Genomic DNA, 20,983 nt, shown 5'->3' with positions numbered 1-20,983 from the left:
GGAAAATAAAGTGGCCGCAGCGCAGCTTTAGGCTGAGTTCACACGTAGCATAGATACTGTGGATTCCCCGCAACAGATTTCAACACTGAAAATTCACAGCATAATCCGCCCATGTGACCGCTGCAGCCAATCACAGGCTGCAGCGGTCACATGGGAGAACACATCATTCCAGGAGGCCGGCAGAGGGCTGCATCACCATGGCTACTGGTAAGTATGAAAGTTTTAAGTTTTTTTTACGTGCAGTTTTTCGCAGCGGACATTAGAGGCGAAACACTGCACCACAATTTGATGCGTTTTTTTTGGGCCATAATTCCCTGCGCCGACCAGGGCAGATACGCCGATTGCTTTTACGCAGCGTATCCGCCCTGTGTGAACAGATCCTTCGTGTTTATGGGCTGTTCAAAGATTTTCCTGTACGGTGGTGTACCTGGCCATCGGCTGTGCAGGGAACACACTGGATCGGAAGAGTTCCCATCAGCTGGACTACCAATCCCAAAGTAATCACACATCCTAGCAATATGCCATCACTTCGTTATAGAAAAAGCAAGATGCCCCAGAACTTTGCTTTAAATGCTGCTGTAAAACAGCTCCGCACGCAAAAAAACAAACCTAAAAGAACATTAGGATGACATTCACTCAGGTTCATGCGTAAGCAGACTCACCGAGAACAAGCTGAGACTCGGTCTTACTTAAACATCACAGTTGATAAATGATGTATAGTAAAGTAAACTAGATTATTCCGCAGATACCATGAATTACTTATACAGAACTTATTATAACAGATGTCAACTTTACGCAATGAATTCCTCAGTATGACTTAAAGGCTATTTACACCTTTGAAATGGTTTGTATCTTGCGCTGAGACCTGAATCCATCAGGTCAGCGGGACTGACGGGTTCAGTGTCAGCACATCCTTTGTGTCTATGACTGATGACAAGAAATTATTTTATTGCCCAGAAAGTCAGATGATTTTTTTGGGGATAACACTCATCGTAAATAGAAGGTAGGAGCTGGGAAATCCAGCAGTAAGATGAAGATCTCACCGCGATTAACAGATTTATCCATACACATCTATAGGAAGAGGAGCAGGTAAGTCTGCCCAGCAGAGCTTGGTCAATAACACCATGCACACGCTGGATTAAACATGCCAATTATCAAAGGAGGTTTAAGATCGAAAACACATATATAATATATATCTATCCATTAGGGCATATGGACTTCTGGTGCAGCCCAGCTTGGCCCCCCGCCTCTATAAGCCGGTTCTGGGAGTCGCTCAGTGAGTGGCTCCCACTCTGCCAGACGCCGTCTGTCCATGTAAGCATGCAGGGGAATTGTATAGCCAGACACCTCTTCCACCAGTGATGACAACAGACTGCCGCACCAGCTTCTATTTAAAAAGGGGTTGTGTTCGTGAGACAAATCCTTTAAGGGTTTCTCCGCTCCGGACAATGCCTGCTTGTTAGAACGGTCCCTTGAGAATAAGCACATTACATAGTGTCCCCCTCCTGGGAACCCCCAGTGATCAGCTGTAGTCTGTGCGGAAACCAAGTAGTAAGTGTTAAATTTTCCTGCAGCGCCACCACAGGGAAAATGAAGCATTGCACAGCGTACCATTCATATCAATGGGATGTCTGTGTAATACAGGACAGATCCTGCAGAGCGAGAGAAGCTCTATATAACCGCTCTCTTCTATGGCCAAGAGATGAGGATCCCGTACAGTGTACCCCTCCCCCTCTATTAACTTCCCTAATAGTATATAAGAAAATGGGTTTTCTAAACTGGAAATACCTTTAAATGATAAAATTCTGCCTGCATGCTGCCACCACTAGTGGGAGCTCGGGACTTTACTGCATACAGAATTATTCTGAATTATGAAAGAGTTCAATGGGTAAGTAAGACTTATTTAACTGTAGGTCTAATGGGAATAGAAAATGGAGCTCTGGAGATAAGTAAAGTAATCCAACAGAATCTTAGATCTAAAAGGACAAATAGATCACCAATGGGCGGTATATTATAAAGTATCTGCACCATACACGTATAATTAAAGAGAGTCATGTCTTTTCCTCCTTATCGCTGATTTTACGTAAGTAAAAAAGAAAAGTGGATGTGATATTATTGCCAAGTGGACTGTCTTATCTTAGAGACAATCCTCACTGCCGTCAGAAAGACTGGGATTGATGGACCGGTGACAAAATCACAAGTAACAATGGGAGGACAGGAAAGTTACAAGCGAGCTCTCTAAGATAGTAGTTACACAGAGATAGCAGCCAGGACAGATTTCTGAAGTACAAGACGTCCATACGGCAAACGTTACAGTGACCATAATATTATTATTGAAGTGTACAGGCCAGACAAAAAATAAGAGATCATTCCAGATTTATATCATTGACATGTTTCATATAGAGTAGGAAATCTCCACAACGTCTCATGAAGACTCATCATAGTGCAGGTACGGAGGTGGTGACTCTGCTAGAGGCTGCTTAGCGGCACAATTGCTCCCTTTTCACACCATTAGAAGGGATAGTATACCTCTAGGAAATATTACTTCTTGATTGGTGGGGTTCCGACTGCAAGGATGACTACCGATCCACTTGAACGGAGCGGTGTTGCAGTTCCCGAAAACAGCGATCCCTTACTTGTCACGATCGGGTGAACCCATAGATCCGACAACCATCAATAATCTAGTGGTATTCTAGCGATATGCAAAAACATTACACAATGGAAACTCCTATAAAAGGGGCTGTCTCAAGATTAAATGTGATCCCCTAAACACAGGACAGGTGATAACATGCTGATCGGTGGGGTTCCGACCGCTGGAGCAGCCCACCCATTACGTGAACGGGGATTCTGTTCCTTTAGAATGAAAGGAGCCGCAGGTCGAGCATGTGCACTACCGCTCCGTTCACTGTCTATGGGGATCACAGTATAAGGGATCACCTTTAATCTTGAAACAACCCCTTTAAAAAGGGAAGGTGTCATGATATTTTCAGATTTTTTTAATTATATTGCTTTTAATATAATGTAAACAAAAATTATATTTATTTGTGTTGTCACTTTCTACTTTTTAATGTATTCATACTTTGACTTCTTTATGGGGGCTGCCATTTTTATTTTTAATCTCTGTAGGTGTCGATTAACGATACATACAGAGATGCTATACGGCACATACAACCCCATAGAGAATGCGAACGGGAGCCGTTCCATTCTCAGAAGCGTGGGCCGCCTGTGTGCGTGTCAACTGCGCGTACGCAGTTCCCACACACATTAGAACGAAGCTCGTTCATAGAGCAAAATCCAGCGCCATTTTCATGTGGATCAGAAGCCACTGCTGGACAGTAAGATGACTTCCAGCCACGGCTTCGGGCCGTATGTTCAACGAAGCGAAGGCGCAAGGAAGAGGAGCGTAGGCGGCAAGAACTTAAATTACGTGCTCCTGCCGCCGCTCGTCTAGCATGTTAGTGTATGATGTGTAGAACCTCTTACCACTGTGGTGTCGCTCAGAAAATGGCGGCACACAGTCTAGGGGGTTTGAAGACATTCAAACCCCTCCCTCTCATAGCACTAGCCAGAAGAAGGGAGGGGGGATTGTGTGAGGACACTAGAGGAGAGTGTGTCCACCCCAAATTTGCAGCATAAATCAATGAGCTTGCTTTACCACAGTGACCATGCTGCAATTTTGGGAACTGCTCCCTCTAGTGGCCAGCACATAGGAAATATTATAAATTAGATTCTAATTTATAACATTTCTGACTTGTGAAAAAAAAAAAAAAAAAAAAAAAAAATGTGTAATCACTTATATACGAATTGTTTAACTGAAAAAAAACCTAACAAATTTCTAGCGACACATTCCCCTTAAGTCAATTTATAGAGGATCCTTTACTCTTAAAAAGGGTATTCCCAACATAAACAGCATATATTAAACATATGACATATCCCGTGGATATGCAATAAAAAAAAAAAGTTCAAATTGGAAATACCACTTTAATGATGATTCCCGAGGCCAATGCGTAATAAAACATTTAAGAGCTGCCAAGTTAAACTGTTCTCTGAAACGACTAATTATACCAAGGAAGCAATCTTATCAGATCTGAATGTGTTACATGAATCAGTCACATGGAGCAAGACCCGTGGCGGTCATTAATTAGCAGAAATTGTTTTTAGATACGATTCACTTCATCGCAGTATTAGAAAAATGGAAAAGGGAAATTGCAATAAGCGATGTTAAAATCCCACACAATGGACAGGATTATCCTGAGGTTTTTTTAGTGGTCGTGCGGATAAACTTACAAAATGATGTAAGGAAGTTACATAGAAAAGCCAGACATAGGTGAAAAGATCAGAACTGATTTGGAGTTCATGATTAACAATTGTTAGATCTTTAAAACTAGAAATCATTTTCTAACCAATGGAAATCTGCCCCAATAACACATTTTTAGTAAATACCCCGATTGCAGCGTTTTCCACTATTGTCCGAGCAAATGTGTCTTTATCACGTAATTACAAAGAATATTTAAGCTTCTCCATTTAGAAATCTTTCAGGTGAACAGAAAAAAATAAATCTATGACAAATCCGAGGAGAAACTTCAGGTCCGTCGCCAGCTTGTAGTGTTCCTATTAGGCCGGGTTCACACACAGTTTTTTGCAGGAGAAAAATCTGCTTCAAAATTGCGTTGGTTATTTTGAGGCAGATATTCCTCTGCCTGCACACCAGAGGAGGGATAAAACTGTAGCGTGTATGTAGTAATTGTATGCGGTGTGTGTAGCATATCCAAACTGCCCATCTGTCAGTACTGGCAAACGTCCGATGGGCTTGTACTTCGTGGGCAGGGAATCGGCTGCCAGCACACCAATAGTTGCTCACTACCACCGTAGCAGCCATAATAGCACAAGTGTCACAAGTTCGGCAAGCACGTGGGTGCACACGTAGGGGCCCAACCCTATCGAAAGTACTACCCACACCAGATCGACGTAATGTATCAAAAGAGATTATTTATTGTTGCCAGTATCGGTGTGAAGTTTCGGTCATAACCTTGACCTTCCTCAGGCACTGTACTGTGCTGCACCCTGCGAAATGGCACAATCGTTAGGCGGCTGACCGCTCTAGCGAAACGTCGTACTGATACTGGCAACAATAAATCTATTTTGAAAAACTACTCATCCGGTGTGTATAGTACTTTCTTTCTAGCCATAACAGTACCGTTACCGAGGGGACATTCATGCAAATTACATTCTAGGTCCCGATGTTGGATTGTGACGACACTTCGCGTAGAGGCGTCTGGAGGTGAAGAGGACCTGGGGTGCGGTAAGTAAATGGAGTGGAGTGAATTGGATTTAGGGGTCTGCGGTGTGAATACATTATGAGGTCTGATTAACCCCCTACAACAATGACCCATTTGTGCACTACTGTTGCCTTTAATAGCACGGTGGGCACCCACAAGAGTTTTTGCCTAGTGGTCTCTACCAATCTTTATCCCTTCCCGCCATTTTCACTTTCCTTTTTTCCTCCCCACGTTCCAGAAGCCAGAACTTTTATTTTTCCGTCGACATAGACCTATGAGGGCTTGATTTTTGCGTGACGAGTTGTAGTTTTTCATCGCACCATTTATTATACCATATAATGTACTAGGAAACGGGGGAGGAATATTTCTGGGGTGAACAAAACAAAACCACGATTCCTCCCTTGTTTTCTTGTGCTTCGTTTTTACAGTATTTGTGTAATTAAAACGACATGTTAACTTTATTCTACGCGTCAATGTAATTGTAGTAATATCAAAAATGTATATATTATATTTTTTTATATTTGACTAATTTTGCAAGGAAAACTGTATAGAAGAAAACAAATTGCTTTGTCGAAACATTTTTATTTTCCCATCGATGAGTGTGCTTCTTTTTTGCGGGGCGAGAAGAAGTTTTTAATGGTACAGCGATTCTGGAGTTACAATTTATTTATTTTTACAGCATTCGCCGTGCTTGTTAACCCCTTCAGGACTGAGCCTGTTTTGGCCTTGTGGACGCAGCCGATATTTTGACGTGTCACTTTATGTGGTAATAACTTGGGAATGCTTTTACCTATCCAAGCGATTCTGAGACTGTTTTCTCGTGACACATTGTACTTTAAGTTGGTGGAAAAATGTGATCAATAAATTCAGTATTTGTTTGTGAAAAACACCAAAATTTAGAGAAGATTTGCAAAACGCTTGTAAGACAGATAGTAATACCACACAAAATAGTTACTAGTTAACATTTCCCATATGTCTACTTTATGTTTGCATCATTTTTAGAACGTCCTTTTATTTTTCTAGGACGTCACAAGGCTTAGAACTTTAGCAGCAATTTCTGACATGTTCAAGAAAATTTCAAAAGGCTATTTTTACAGGGACCAGTTCAGTTCTAAAGTGGTTTTAAGGGCCTTATATATTAGAAACCCCCATAAGTCATCCCATTTTAAAAACTGCACCCCTCAAAAGTATTCAATACCGAAAGTTTCTTAACACTTTAGGTGTCTCACAGGAATTAAAGCAAAGTCGTTTTTTGACAGAAAATCAATTTTAATCCATTTTAATCTGTAACACAAAAAGGTTTTACCAGAGAAACGCAACTCAATATTTAGTGCCCGGATTCTTCAGTTTTAGAAATATCCCACATGTGGCCCTAGTGTGATAACGGACTGAAGCACCGGCATCCGAAGTAAAGGAGCACCTAGTGGATTTTGGGGTCTCCTTTTTATTAGAATATATTTTAGACACCATATCACTTTTGGAGAGGTCCTGTGTTGCCAAAACAGTGGAAATCCCCCAAGACGACTCCATTTGGCAAACTATACCCCTCAAGTGGAATTAGTCCGTAAAAATTTAAATCTAAATTTTTCCCAATAACACTTAGAAATAATCAATTGTTACAGGGAATAAAGAAGAAAAAGCACCCCAAGATTTGTAAAGCAATTTCTCCTGATTACGACAATACTCCATATGTGGTAATAAACGGCTGTTTGGACGCACAGCAGGGCTCAGAAGGGAAGGAGCGCTATTTGGAGCTCAAGTTTGCTGGAATGGTTTTCGGGTGTCGTGCCGCATCGTATCTGCAAAGCCCCTGAGGGAACAAAACAGTGGATACCCCCCAGAAGTGACCCCATTTGGGAAACTACAGCCCTAAAAAGAATTTGTCTAGGGGGATAGTGAGCATATTGATCCCATAGTTTGTTTTTTTTTGCTGAATTTTGTGTAATTAGGGCGTGAAAACGAATTGTTTTTTTATTCTTTTTTTTGTTTTACGGCGTTCACCGTGCGCCATAAATGACATTTAATTTATTCTGTGGGTCGATGCGATTATGGCAATACCATATGTATATAACTTTTTTTTATGTTTTACTGTGTTTTAAAAAAAAATTTGTTGGTGTCGCCATATGCTAAGAGCCCCAACTTTTTTTTTATTTTTCCCATCAAGAAAGCGGTGAGGGCTTGTTTTTTGCGGAACTGTCGTTTTTACTGGTACCATTTTTGGGTAAATGTGACTTTTTGATCCCTATTTATGCCATTTTTTGGGAGCTGAAGTGACTAAAAATAGCGATTCTGGTATAGTTTTTTTTTTTCTCCCTTTTTTATGGCGGTCACAGTGTGGGATAAATTACATTATATTGTTCTAGTTCAGGCCGTTACGGATGTGGCGATTCCAAATATGCATATTTATTTTTTTCTAATAATAAAAGGACTTTATAAGATGAAAGGGTGATTTTTAATTTTATTGTTTTTCAATATTACATTTTAGTAAATTTCGTGTAACTTTTTTTTTTTTAGTGCTACTAGGGACTTGAAGATCCAATTATTGGATCTTTGTTATAACACCCATAGACGGCAGACCGGAAGTCTTTGTTAGGCTTCCGGTTGTCATAGCAACCATCACCCCCCCCCCCCCCCAATCGAGCCGTGCCGATATTATAACTTAAATGCGACGGTCGCTATTGACCGCCGCATTTAAGGGGTTAAATCGACAGGGATCGCCCCTGTGATCCGACCCGATTTTTTCCCCCAGTACTAAGGCTGCTAGTAGCAGCCTGTACTGTGAGATGCCGGGCTGCGGAGTGCCTGTGTGCCGTTAGGAGTACACGTACATTAACGGGCTGCAGGCACAAGGACCAGTGCTGCAGCCAGTTACTCTACGTGGGGTGGTCGGGAAGGGCTTAAATAATGTTATATTGTGATCGTTCCAACTTAACCCGTTCGTGACTGCCCATTAGTGTTTTTACGACGGCTACTAACAGGTTTATTCCGATGCAATAGCCTTTTTATGGTGTTGCATTGGAATAAATAGAGCAGGGAGACGTTAAATACCAGAGGTAGCTGAGAGCAGGAAGCATCCCTGCTCTAACGGGAGAGATGGGTATCTATCTCACTCGTTTAACCCCTCAGATGCAGCACTCAATAGCGAGTGCCACATCGGAGTGGTTTTGGAGAAGAGGGAGCTCCCTCTCACACCCCAGCGGCCCCGAGTAATTTTAATACAACTTGTCCCGCAAAAAACAAGACCTTATACAGCTATGTAGACGCAAAAATAAAAAAAAGTTATAGCTCTTTGAATGAGATGATGGAAAAACTTAAAAAATAGCTGGTCATGAAGGCCTAAATTAGTCTGGTCACTAAGGGGCTAAACAGATGCGGCGATCCAAATTATGTTTATTATTATTTTATTTTTTTTAAATGCTTTATGCACCATGCACACAACCGTAGATTTTGTCCGTAATTACGGTCCGCAATTACAGACCAATTCATTTCTATTGTCCACGGACACCTTCCCGTATATTTGCAGGGCCGTAGAAAGCCTATACTTCATGTATGGAGCGAAGGCCGAAAATGCGGATGGCTGGCTGTGGCCGACCGTGCCCATAATCGCGGATCGTGATTATGGGCATGGCCGTGAGCACAACTTTTATTTTACTAGTCCCCCTAGGGGACTTGAACCAGCGATTGTTTGCACCATATATTGCAATACTAATGTATTGAAGTATTTTGTGTTTCTGACAGGGCTAAATAAGAGTACCAAGATGGCAGACCTGTGGGCGTTCATTAGGCTCCCTGGCTGCCATGCCAACCATCGGCACCCAGTGATCACGTTGCGGGAGGGCTGCTCTCCTCTAACGCTTTAGATGTCATGGCCGCTTATTGACCGTAGCATCTAATGGGGTTAAACAAGTGTCATTGCGATCGCGCTTGATCGCTGATCGTTACGGTGAAGTGTCCGCTGTAACATACAGCCAACACCGGCGTTGTTTGGAGCTGGCTCGGCCCGAGTCCCAACCTGGCTATGACGAGTGTTTACGTCGGGAAGAGGTAAATCTGGCCCATATTGGTCATTCTACTAGATACGATTTAAATACTTCCAGCTATAAACCTATCATTTAAACCCCCCGCTATTCCTCTAAACCGACCTATGCTCAATGCCTGGCAATCCATTATCTGAACTGAAAGTGAAAAAGAACAGAAAATAAGTAACAAAGCCGCATTCGTACCTTCCTGCAGGACATCCTTGAGGGTCACTCTCTCTAGGGAGATGGCGATGTCCTTTACCTTGGCCTTTGCCTCTTGTATGGTGACACTTTTCAGGTCATTCTTCTCAATCCGCAGAGTTGGATAACCTGAGGAGCCAACGGAGCCAAACAAAAGCAATATGAATACCCTGGTAATGTCAGATAAGCCACATCATTATTAATGTACTAAGTATTCATTGTATTAAAGATTTGTGCCTGTCTTATGAATACGAGAGGATTTCATGAGACGAAACTCTTTACAAACATGTGAATTTATCATATGTGAGATGGCCTGTTACAGAATAGGTGTAAGACACTTTTATACATGACATTATAATCATCAATGGATTTTTGACAAAGACAAACTTTACTTTTGCTGCAATATTAAATTTATATTCTAAAATTCTCCTAACGAATAGAGGACCAAAATGACCACCATCACAGAAACCTTCGTGTTCGCAGATGATGCTCCTAAAATCATGAGGTGTCAGTCGTGTACAGCCCCCCTTCTACATCTAAGAAATAGCTTGGAAGAATTTCTGACTTGACACAAGGAGAGACCTCAAGGACTGGGGGGGGGGGGGGGGGGGGGTCCTTCCGTGCGTTAACCAGATTCTTGTCCATTAAGAGGCGCAGCACTCAACATTTCCCTCATACCTCTGACAGAGCGCAAACATGCGAGTGGAATTACTGTGCGGATTATTCACTAGAAGCGAGGCCGAGTTTACTCTGCACTTATCACCGGTTAGAACTCTCTAGCAGACACTTGGCTACAAACGCAAATAGAAGGAAATGATATAACTGTTTGGTCAAGTTATGAACAAAAGAAACAACCACTTCTATAAATAAAGATAGTGACACAAATGTTCCAATTATTCCACTTCCAATAGATGTAAACACAACACTCCAGCATTTCATGTATGGTCCTGTTCACATTATATGCTGATACTTCCTGTGCATTGGTTAAGCCTTCTGTCCTCAATGTGAAACAATGGGAAAGACCAATAGAGAAATTCTGCATCAATGGACATGGTGTGGTTTTACAAACATGTCAATTTCCTGGCTGATTTGGTGGATGAGATTTGTTAAAATCTCATCCACTTTGTGGCAACGCTGTGGATTTTCCACCCTCAAATTTGGACAAAAAAAACCTAGTGTGTCTGCCCTGTGTGTGAACATGGCCTTATAGCTGGCGCCCAGACCTGGCTAAGAGGTCTCCAGCTCGGAGTTAACAGTATCTTGAAGAGAGCTGGAGAAAACTATTTGTAGTTTGAAAAATGAGGTCATAAAACAGGGATTACTTGTAGGTGGGAATTTGTCCTGTAGATTTTATCTGGCGGGACATCGATCCCTCAATAAACCAGTCCCTGAGCTCTCTCTGCAAAAGCAGTGACAACATAAAGTGCAATTTGGTAAGAGAAAACCCTATTACAACTACTGGTATGTTAAAGACTTGCAAGTCAATACTTTTAGAAACGGATGAATCGCAATGATAATTTCCCTGTGTAAATGGCCCCTAAGTGCCATGAATCCCACTAGTAAATTCTGATTAATTCAACGACCATTTCTCTGACTGCAACGTTTCCAGATACCTATGGGTTCTGAAATATTAAGTGAATCCACCACAATGGCACACTGCTGTATCTTCATCGATGCACTTACACACAAACAGCACCCAATGGCTCCTTTCAGGGAAAACAAAAGCTGTCGTAAACACTCAACTCCGTCGTAATGAAACATTTGGCTGCGCAAAAAATTTTTCAAAAATGGTATACACCAATAAAAAAAAAAAGCCAATCGGTAGAGGAGTCCAAACGTGTTTACACACTTTTTTTTTTAAATTAAAAAAACCAAAAACAAATAAATGCAAACGTAGGGCTTTATGCTTTTGATAAATACTATAATACAGGATTTGATGACCATGACTGCCATCTGCTGGTGAAAATAATTGTAATCAAGAGGAAACCATATGTGTGAAAAGCATGACAAAAAAAAGAAGGATGTACTGAGCCTGAATATAGACCACCGTTCTGGGGAATCAATGCTATTGGCACAATTCGCTCTCAGGTCTACGCTATAATACAACGTATTTAAAGAATTATATATTTTCCCAAATTAACAGATTGGTTATGGGTTGGAGTTTTATGATCTAACACTAGAAATGAGTCTTCAGTTGGTTTTTCCAATATTGCCCAATAAGTCTAGAAATAACAGAGTGGAATATATTTACCGTTTAAATTCCGCGTCGTTCCTGCGCCGCTGGTGCCGTGCTCCCCCGTTGCGTCTAGACCACCAGGAACAAAAATGTATTAACCTCCAAGCTACCTCAGTCCACAAGGGATATTATCGTTAACCCTTAAGCCATCCTGGATATATTCACCATTGACCTCTAAGCCATCCCAGACCACCGGCATTAAGAATGAACCTTCAGCTACCCACAGCTGCCAGGAAACGCAAGCCATTAAAACCTAAGCTCAGTAGCTTTACAGGTTACCATTAAAGTGATCCCCCAGTGGGGGCTATTGTCCCGCTAGTCTCCGTGGCTCGTGTCCAGAACGGCTGTTCTGCATACGGGAGCCATGAAGACGAGCAGGACGCTCTGCCTCTAACTGCAGAATTAGGAGCAGACGACAGACTTTTGCTGCCGGTAGAAGTAAGATAGTGAATACAAGTGATTTAGAAAAACCATTATAATGCACACTCCAGGACTAGAATAGATTTTCACTGAAAGCAGAGGTAAGCTTTAAAGAGACTCTGTCACCACATTATAAGTGCCCTATCTCCTACATAAGGAGACCGGTGCTGTAATGTAGGTGACAGTAATGCTTTTTATTTAGAAAAAAAATCTATTTTTACCACTTTGAGCGATTTTAGATTTATGCTAATGAGTTGCTTAATGCCCAAGTGGGCGTTGTACAGGGGAGTGTATGACGCTGACCAATCAGTGACCATTCAGCGTCATACACTTCTCTCCATTCATTTACTCAGCGCATAGGGATCCTGCGTTGTTCGCTATGTGTAACGGTAACGTTTGTGTGGGACTTTACAGTGGGATTACGCTTGCTCTGCTGTAAGTCCCACACAAACGTTACCGAAGTGTCAGGATTGTGAATAGACATCACGTCCTGGCTGGAGGTAATGTATATTCACTGTCAAGACACTTCAGTAACGTTAATGTGTCATTATAAGGGTATGGTCACACGGCTTAGCAAAATACATCTGAAAATATGGAGCGGTTTTCAAGCAAAAACAGCTCCTGATTTTCAGACGTTTTTGTAACAACTCGCGTTTTTCGCGGCGTATTTTACGACCGTTACTGGAGCGGTTTATCAATGGAGTCAATGAAAAACGCCTCCAAAAACGTCCCAAGAAATGACCTGCACTTCTTTTGATGCGGCGTCATTTTACGCGCCGTATTTTGACGACAAGTAAAATTAAGCCTCGTGGGAACAGATTTGGAGGAGTAATGGTGCCGTTTTTTCAGGCGTAATTCGAGACGTAAACAGCCCAAATTACGTTTGAAACCACTGCGTGTGAACATACCCTAAGACAGCACATAGTGAACTACCCAGTGTCACTATGCCCTGTGTAAATGAATGGAGAGGAGTGTGTGACGCTGATTGGTCACTGATTGGTCAGCGTCATACACTCCTCTGTACAATGCCCACTTGGTCTAAAGTAAAAACACGCCCACTTGGGCATTAAGAAACTAATTAGAATAAAGCTAAAATTGCTGATAAAGTGGTAAAAATAGATTGTTCTTCTAAATAAAAAGCATTACTGTCACCTACATTATAGCGCCAATCTCCTTATGTAGGAGACAGGGCACTTATAATGTGGGGACAGAGTCTCTTTAAAGTGTTCAGGTGGCATGTTGACTGAAAAATTGTGCACACCACATATATGCTTCCCCTGCCTAACTCATAATCCTCCCTGTTAAATTACTGGGAGCATTTGCGGCTTGCAAAAGGGATGTCACCGAATGTCATGTCGGGGGGTAGAAATTCTATAGGCAACCCAGCTTATAAATGTAGTCAATGCAGTCAACACCAGGCATAGCCACTACCAAATGTCCAGTGCTGTGCCTCGTAAACAATGAATGGGACACAGCTAGTCAGAGCGCCACAGCCCCTTCAGGCAGCCGATTGGTGATGGTGGCATCGAAGCTAGGCCATCAAAAGTCCCGGAAAACCCTTTTAAACCTGTCTCCTTTCGGTTTCAAATTAGTCAAGGCTGCAGGTAAGTGGGCCATGTAATACGGAGCCCTGCCAAATTGGAGTGATGGCCAACAGAAGGGTGGAGTACATGTGGTAAGTGGTTAGCAGCACCTTACTCCGTACTAATGACCTGGTGTCACATCTGGAAAATACCCGGATATATAAACCGGTCAGACCCAGTGACTGTTCTCGTTGAGTCTTCAGTAACAATTAAGAATCTAGATGCACATGATCAGAATTATAGGGCAATTATTGATATCACTAACATAGGAAACAAACTCAGATGAAATATAAAGACTTTACATATAGGTGCCAATATTATTAGGAGCCGTTTTGTTCACACAATAGGGATAAAAACAGCCCCCGAGATGGACAGACTATGCAAATGGAGTCCACGGTAATAAAGGATTTGAAAGGAAATGAAAAAAAAATACATCCAATGCTTAAACTTGCTATACATATGTAACTATAAGGGTACGTGCACACACAAAATCAAAAGGGTCGGAAAATACGGAGCGGTTATCAAGGGAAACCAGCTCCTGATTTTCTGACTTTTCTTTAAGCCACTTGTGATTGTCACGACCGTTTTTGGAGCGGTTATTCTATGGAGTCAATGAAAAACATCTCAAGTTATGACATGCACTTCTGTTTCGCGGGGGTCTTCTTATGTGCCGTTTTTTGAAACCGAGGTGTAAAAAAACGGCCCGTCGGAACAGAACACTGTATTTCCCATTGAAATCAATGGGCAGATGTTTGGAGGCGTTCTGCTTCCGTTTTTTTCAGCTAGTTTTTCGGGACGTTTATGGCCCGAAATACGCCTGAAAACAGTGTGTGTGAACATACCCTTAGAGTGAGGTAGGTCTGTATAGAAGTGGAGTGCCCGTTTAAGAGCCATGACAAAAACTATCAGCAGCAACAGACATGCAAGTCTTCTTAGTTGACTGACCAGCGATAGTATTATATACATATTAATATGTGACCTATGTGGGAAGCGCAGACTGAATAGAAGATGGTTAAAACTCTTACTGGTGACGGGTGTGGCGTTGTTCGGGGTGTCCGCTCGTAGGTACTGCGTTGTCTGGGTTGACGGCTGAGAGAGTCCCTGGGAGCTGCCGCTGTCACTCATACTAAAAGTAAAAAATACCAACACAAGATCAGTCCCACAGACACTTCAGAATCACTGCATTTTTATAAAAGGAGTTCAGCAAATCTTATAAACTTCTGCAGTGCTGCTGGAGCCTCCAGCCTGTAAAATATATCATTGACACATTGTATTATATAACAGGACCATCACACCCATGTTATATGCACCTGTACCTCGGACGTTTGTTTTACATGATATTTCAAGAGTACTGATAAGAGAATGATGCTCTTCACAATTACTATAAAGCTATTTCACTAGAGCAGCATTGTGTGCCCCAGAGCTGCCCTCTGTAAGGTAACGGAGGACAGGCAGCGTCAGCCATTTTAAAGTTATGGAGAACCTGACATCCTGACCAGAGACACTTCCCTGCCTGGACTAAGGCCCTGTTCACATCTGCGTTGGTTATTCCATGGTTCTGCCCTGTCAGAGGAACAGGACAAGGGAACGCCGGATGCAACGTTTCCGTTGCAACACAGATACGACCGGTGGCCGACTGAACCCATTGACTTTAATTGGTCAAGTCGGCTTTCCGTCGGGGTGTCCGTGGCTTTACCAGAAACAATAGCGCAGCATGCTTCTCTATCGTTTCCGGTAACGTCTGACGAATCTGTGACGGCGGCCCCTAACGGAGCCTCCTCCTTCTTGTCAATTGTGTGTACGATGGGCTAGGTCCACACAAAGTTTGTGCATCCTGTTAAAAAGGTACAGTTCTTTTTTCTTTATTTGGGCAAGTTTACCATTAAAACTGGATGCAACAGGACGGATCCAAACAGCCCGGATACATTTTAAGAACAGGATCTAGACGGATCCAGTTCCTTGTACAATAGAAGTCAATGATAACAGGACAGGATGGCATCCGGTTTAAAAAGTACTGTTTCTTTTCTAATCTTTCAAAAAAAATAAAAAAAGTATCTGAGAGTAAACATGAAGCATTTCTGATTGTCGAGGGCCCAAATGTCAGCTTGATTTATTTATTTATTTTACAATAGCAAGCAATTCATTAATCATAATCTTCTTTATACAGCGCCAACATATTACCCAGCAGTTTACAGTTCAAAGGGAACATGTACAGACAATATCAGACATTACAGTGACAAAACTAGAAATTCAAGCAAGGAGGGGTGAGGAGCCTGCTCGCAAGAGCTTACAATCTATGAGGAAATAGGGGCGAGACAAAATGTAAAATATGCTTGTTCAGTATGAAGTGTATTAGGCTTCATGGAGTGTGGGGGATACTGCTTAATGAGGGGGGTCAGGTTCTGATGATTAATGTAAAAGGGGAGCCAGGGAAAGAAGTCAGATTAGGGAATGTTCTAGACCTGACCAGGGCTGGCTCCAGGTTTGTGGGGGCCCTTGAGCAACACAGACTTGGTGGGCCCCTTTGCGGGGGAACTCACAGTGGCAGTAAAATGGCAGAAAACTTCTTTGTGCCCCTATATAGACATTAGGCCCACAGTTCGTACCCACATAAATTTAGTGCTCTCTGCAATGGACAGTGTTGTCAGAGGCAACCCCAGAGCCATAGTCCCGGGCAGAGCACGATTAGCACTCTGCCTGGGACTCCTGCTCTGCTCCTGACAGCACTGCCCATATATGGAAAGTGATGTCCGGAGCAGAGCTGAAGTCCCGGGCAGAGCGCTAGTAAAGTCTGCTCCGGTACTCAGGCTGTGGGGAAGCCCTTGACATCACTGTCCATGTATGAATAGGGATGTCAGGAGCAACCCCAGAGCCAAATTCAAAGGCAGAGCGCTATTAGCACTCTGCCTGGGACTGCTCCTGACATCACTGTCCATATATGGACAGAAATATCAGGAGCTTCCAGAGACAGCGTCCCGGAGCAGAGCCGCTTCTAACGCTCTTCCTGGGACTCAGTCTCTCTTCCCGGACATCACTGTCCCTATACGGACAGTGGCGCCTGGGGCTTCCCCAGAGCTCCGGGCAGAGCGCTAGTAGCTACTAGCACTCTGCCTGGGAGTCTGTAGCGTAGTAAATGGAAGAGCAAGGAGATACCTCCCTGCTCGGCCATAGCATTCAACAGAAACTGTCTTAAGGACGCAGATACTATTAAATGTGGCGTCGCTCTACCACAGTAGCAGCCATAGCTGCTGCTAGCGGGGCCACTGGGCATGGGGGGCCAGTGACAGCGGGCGGCACGGGCCTCCTCATGCCACGGGCCCTGTGCAAGTCGTTTTGGTTGCTACAGCGGTAGTTACGCCGCCTTATAGACTGTGCTTCGTCTAGAAGCAGAATCCCTGGCAAGACTCTGGCCAGGGATTCCACTCCTGGAGGAGCCATGACGGCAGAGTCAGTACCCGGCCCTGGACCAGACTTAAAAGGTGTTTTCAGGGTATGCTTAAAACTGTGGATGTTGGGAATGATTCTGATTGTCTTGGGTAGTGCATTCCAGAGGACTGGTGCAGCACAAGAAAAATCTTGGGAGACAGGAGTGGGAGGTTCGGATTATGGATGATGTTAATCTAAGATAGTTGGCAAAACGTAGAGCATTGTTAGGGTGGTAGACAGAGATGAGGGAGGAGATGTAAGGAGGTGCAGAACTGTGGAGAGCTTTGTGGGTGAGAGCAATAAGTTTAAATTTAATTGTAAAGTGACTGGGCAACCAGTGCAGGTGTAGCAATCCAGTGCAGTGACTGGCACAGGGTAGAGGCATTGTTGTAGTGCTTGGTCAAAAAGATGAGAATTGCTGCTGCATTCAGGATAGATTGGAGAGGGGAGAATTTAGTGAGGGGAAGACGGATTAGTAATAAGTTATAGTAGTCAAGACGAGAGTGAATCAGAGCGACTGAGTTTTTTTTTTTTTTGTTTCTACAGTAAGACGCCATGTACGGACCCATTCACTTCTATTGCCCTACGGACAACTTCTAGTAAATTTACGGGAAGGTGTCCGGGGGTTAAAAAAAAAAAAATCACCCGCAAAAAATAGGGCATGTCCTATTTTATTTTTTATATTACGGACCGTGTTCCCATACTTTATAATGGGAGCACGGCCCGCAGATGTGGGTGACTGTCTGCGGCCGTCTGTGCCTGTAATTACCGGCCGTGTGCAGAGGCCTAAGGAAAGGCCAGATTCTGAGGTGCAGGTGACAGGATCGTGCAAGTGATTGAATATGAGGAGTAATGAGAAAATTAGTGTCCATGCCCTTCGTAGCATTATAAAAGGATTATTTCAGTAGGGGTTTACAAAAAAAAAAAAAAAAAAAAAATACAAAAAAATAATGCTGAACACTGTCAAGATGTTGCCACTGGGTAAAGGTAAAATCTGGTCAAAGTCTTACCTGTCATCCAGCTCTACTCTCTTCATGCTGTGTAGATGCAGCACAGCCAGAATAATCGCCACCAAGAAAATAACTGCGCAGCAAACACCAACACTGATGTAGAAGACACGGGTTGAGGTTGTAGGGGCTACATTTACAGGATCAACTGTGTAAAGATATAAACAAAAAAAATTTAATAAATAATCGGGGGAAGGCAAAATATATATCTAGAATACCTTTAGTTGTATGAACATTTGCAGCTATCCATGTGTCTACCACAGTATTTCTGATGGCCTCATGCACACGGTGGAGCTGTATGCACAGAGCTTTTATGAAGACCTACAGAATCAGCTTGTCCCCTATACTACGGAGTCAGACACTCCATGCGCCACCGTATAGTGCCACCGTGCCGCACGCATTATAGAGGTGATACCCACGCCCACTTAAATTAATACTTCTAGGGGAGAATACTTTGTGTGTCAGATTCATTATGGAATCCAACACAAAAACAACTTCTGCATGTCCCTGTAAGAAATCTGAGGCATGTGGAGGTCCAGTAGGACCACAGATTTCTATAGGTGACATATTAATGCTATATAAATATCGGAAGTTGTACAGAGCCATAATATGGTTGTGTACCGGAGTCCTACAAAATATACATTTAGGCCTTGTACCTTCGTGCTGCAGGGGCTTTGGCACTTCATTTATTGTGGCGGATTACTTACAATTAATTCTTGTGCTGTTTCTGTCAACAGATATTGGAGGTTTCACTTCCGGTTCAATCTCTGTGAAAAGAAGAAATCGGTTATCACATTTGCAGAAAACCCCATCCCATATTTAGTATGAAGATCCTTGTCCGATATGCACACGCTTTACTCAGATAGGAGTCACATGAAGGATGTATATACTGAATACAGGCACCATGCTGGGAAGATGCTACCACGTACCCTAGATGGGAAGTGAAACTGGCACGCACAAAGCGAGGAGGCGGCAGAAGATTCTAAATCATTACATCTTATAAGAGACTTCTGCCTAACTTATAGAATACATGAGGGGCCCTTTATCTTGGCATCTCTCTGATCTATTCTCATATAATCAGATCCAGTATAACAATTGTTTATTGTGGACTTAAATCCCTGTAACTTTGTACTTCCGAGTCCAGCGTGCGGTCCTGCCTCGGTGGACAGCTGTGTACGCTCCTACATACAGGAACGCTCCTACATTCAGTGAGACCGCACATTGGACTCAGAAGCCAGAGATCGGGGGTTTCAATTACATATTTAGTGTGAAAAGAATCAGCATAACTTGTATCAGTATTCCCAGCACCACCTGCTCTGTTGTGATCGCCACAGTGTGAGAAGATTTGAAAAAAGGGGTAAAAATAAAAGATATGGGTCTGTTCACATCTGCTTTGGAGGTTTTTTTTAGGGGCTGCCGCCACAGATTGTCAGTTTAAAAAAAAAACGAACAAAGCAGAGCAGCATGCCACGAAAATGACAGAAAACATGACGGAGAACCGACAGGACCCATTAAAGTCAACGGGATTTCGTCGGGCACTGATGGCTTCCATCATGCAACGGATCCAAATTCTTCTGGTATTTTCGTGGTTCAGCTCCTACGGGTAAACTGAACGCAGATGTGTAGCGAGCCTAAGGGACATACGTTGGTTTTTCATCATGTGAATGGTCTGTAAATCTGTATTTTGTTTACTACCTAAACTATGGGATTACATCATAAATAAAATAAAATATCTCTCTCTCCCTCCTCCTCGAGCATGAATACGTCTCTATAGCCAGCCTGTGACATCCCCCCATTAGATCACACTTACTTCTGTAGCACATTTTCCTCCGTTTGAAATTAAGGACTGTGATGTTTTTGGCAGAGCTGATGGTTATGTTGAGCTGCATGACAAGCACGACCTCCACGTCCATCTTCCCAGAGCAGAAAAGATCAACTCTGAACACTGCCAAGTAAAATAGATGAAGACTGTTAATGTCAGTTCTGAAGGGGCTCCGTGGTTAAAGATGTAACCCAGGGAAACATTCTGCCAGTGTAGAGGTGGATATAAAATAGAGACTCACTTCATAGGCACAAACCTGGCATTGTCTGAAGGGCACGAAGTTCAAGTCATTGACAACTCCGTGTGTCTATTTGTAGCCTTGACAATACCGCAGGACAAAATGAACTGAAGCGCTGAATACAAGGAGTCAAGAAACCACATCGCTACGTAGGGAACGCGGGGTATAAATAACGACGGCAATGCTCCAACTTGAGGCTATTTGTATAGCGGCTGCAATGTGGGACTTCATGATAGAGGTCTATTGTATAGGATATATATATTCTAATGAAACCTATACAATAGAGCTCGATGTCCACAACATAAAAACGCTCCTAACGTCATTCGCAAGCTCAGTGTATAGGACTGAAGAGAGCTCAGAATACAGAGCTGGAGCGCTGCACGCACTCGGTTACGCCATGTCTGAATGTTATCTATTAGTTCATGTTTTCCATGCAAAAACAGCGCCAAGAATCTGCAACCAAGTACAGTGCGATGTACATGTAGGGTTTCAAAAAAAAAAACAAAAAAAAAACAACACTGTCATAATCGGACACTGTCATAATCGGACATGCTTTTTTCTGCCAGATTATAAGCAGATCTCAGCAAGGCTGTTGTAAGGTGTGAAATTTGCATAAACGTATGTTACTGAATCCTACCCCCGTACCCGTAGTGACAGATAGGATGCCAGCTCGTGATTCACACGTATGTGTTGAATACATGTAAATAGAGATACAATACTGGTATTTTTTTTATGCTGCGTCTGTTCTGTCA

At 42.8% G+C, this 20,983-nt stretch overlaps 1 protein-coding gene across 2 annotated transcripts in view; it reads right to left on the bottom strand.

Moving 5' to 3' along the window:
• The window catches only part of RYK (receptor like tyrosine kinase), a 139,938-nt gene that overhangs the window by 58,542 nt on the left and 60,413 nt on the right, over window positions 1-20,983 (bottom strand). The window contains exons 4-9 of one of the 2 annotated variants that reach the window (XM_075861198.1): window positions 19,982-20,116; window positions 18,879-18,938; window positions 18,175-18,319; window positions 14,764-14,864; window positions 11,751-11,804; window positions 9,503-9,628 (exon numbers count right to left, since the gene is read on the bottom strand). In XM_075861198.1, coding sequence (XP_075717313.1) covers window positions 9,503-9,628; window positions 11,751-11,804; window positions 14,764-14,864; window positions 18,175-18,319; window positions 18,879-18,938; window positions 19,982-20,116 — 621 coding nt within the window. The remainder of the gene's footprint in view (window positions 1-9,502; window positions 9,629-11,750; window positions 11,805-14,763; window positions 14,865-18,174; window positions 18,320-18,878; window positions 18,939-19,981; window positions 20,117-20,983) is intronic. The other variant, XM_075861199.1, reaches the window with a different exon arrangement.

This window comes from Rhinoderma darwinii, chromosome 4 (genome assembly GCF_050947455.1).
Source record: "Rhinoderma darwinii isolate aRhiDar2 chromosome 4, aRhiDar2.hap1, whole genome shotgun sequence".
NCBI lineage: Eukaryota > Metazoa > Chordata > Amphibia > Anura > Rhinodermatidae > Rhinoderma > Rhinoderma darwinii.
This window is presented reverse-complemented; position numbering and strand designations above follow the sequence as displayed.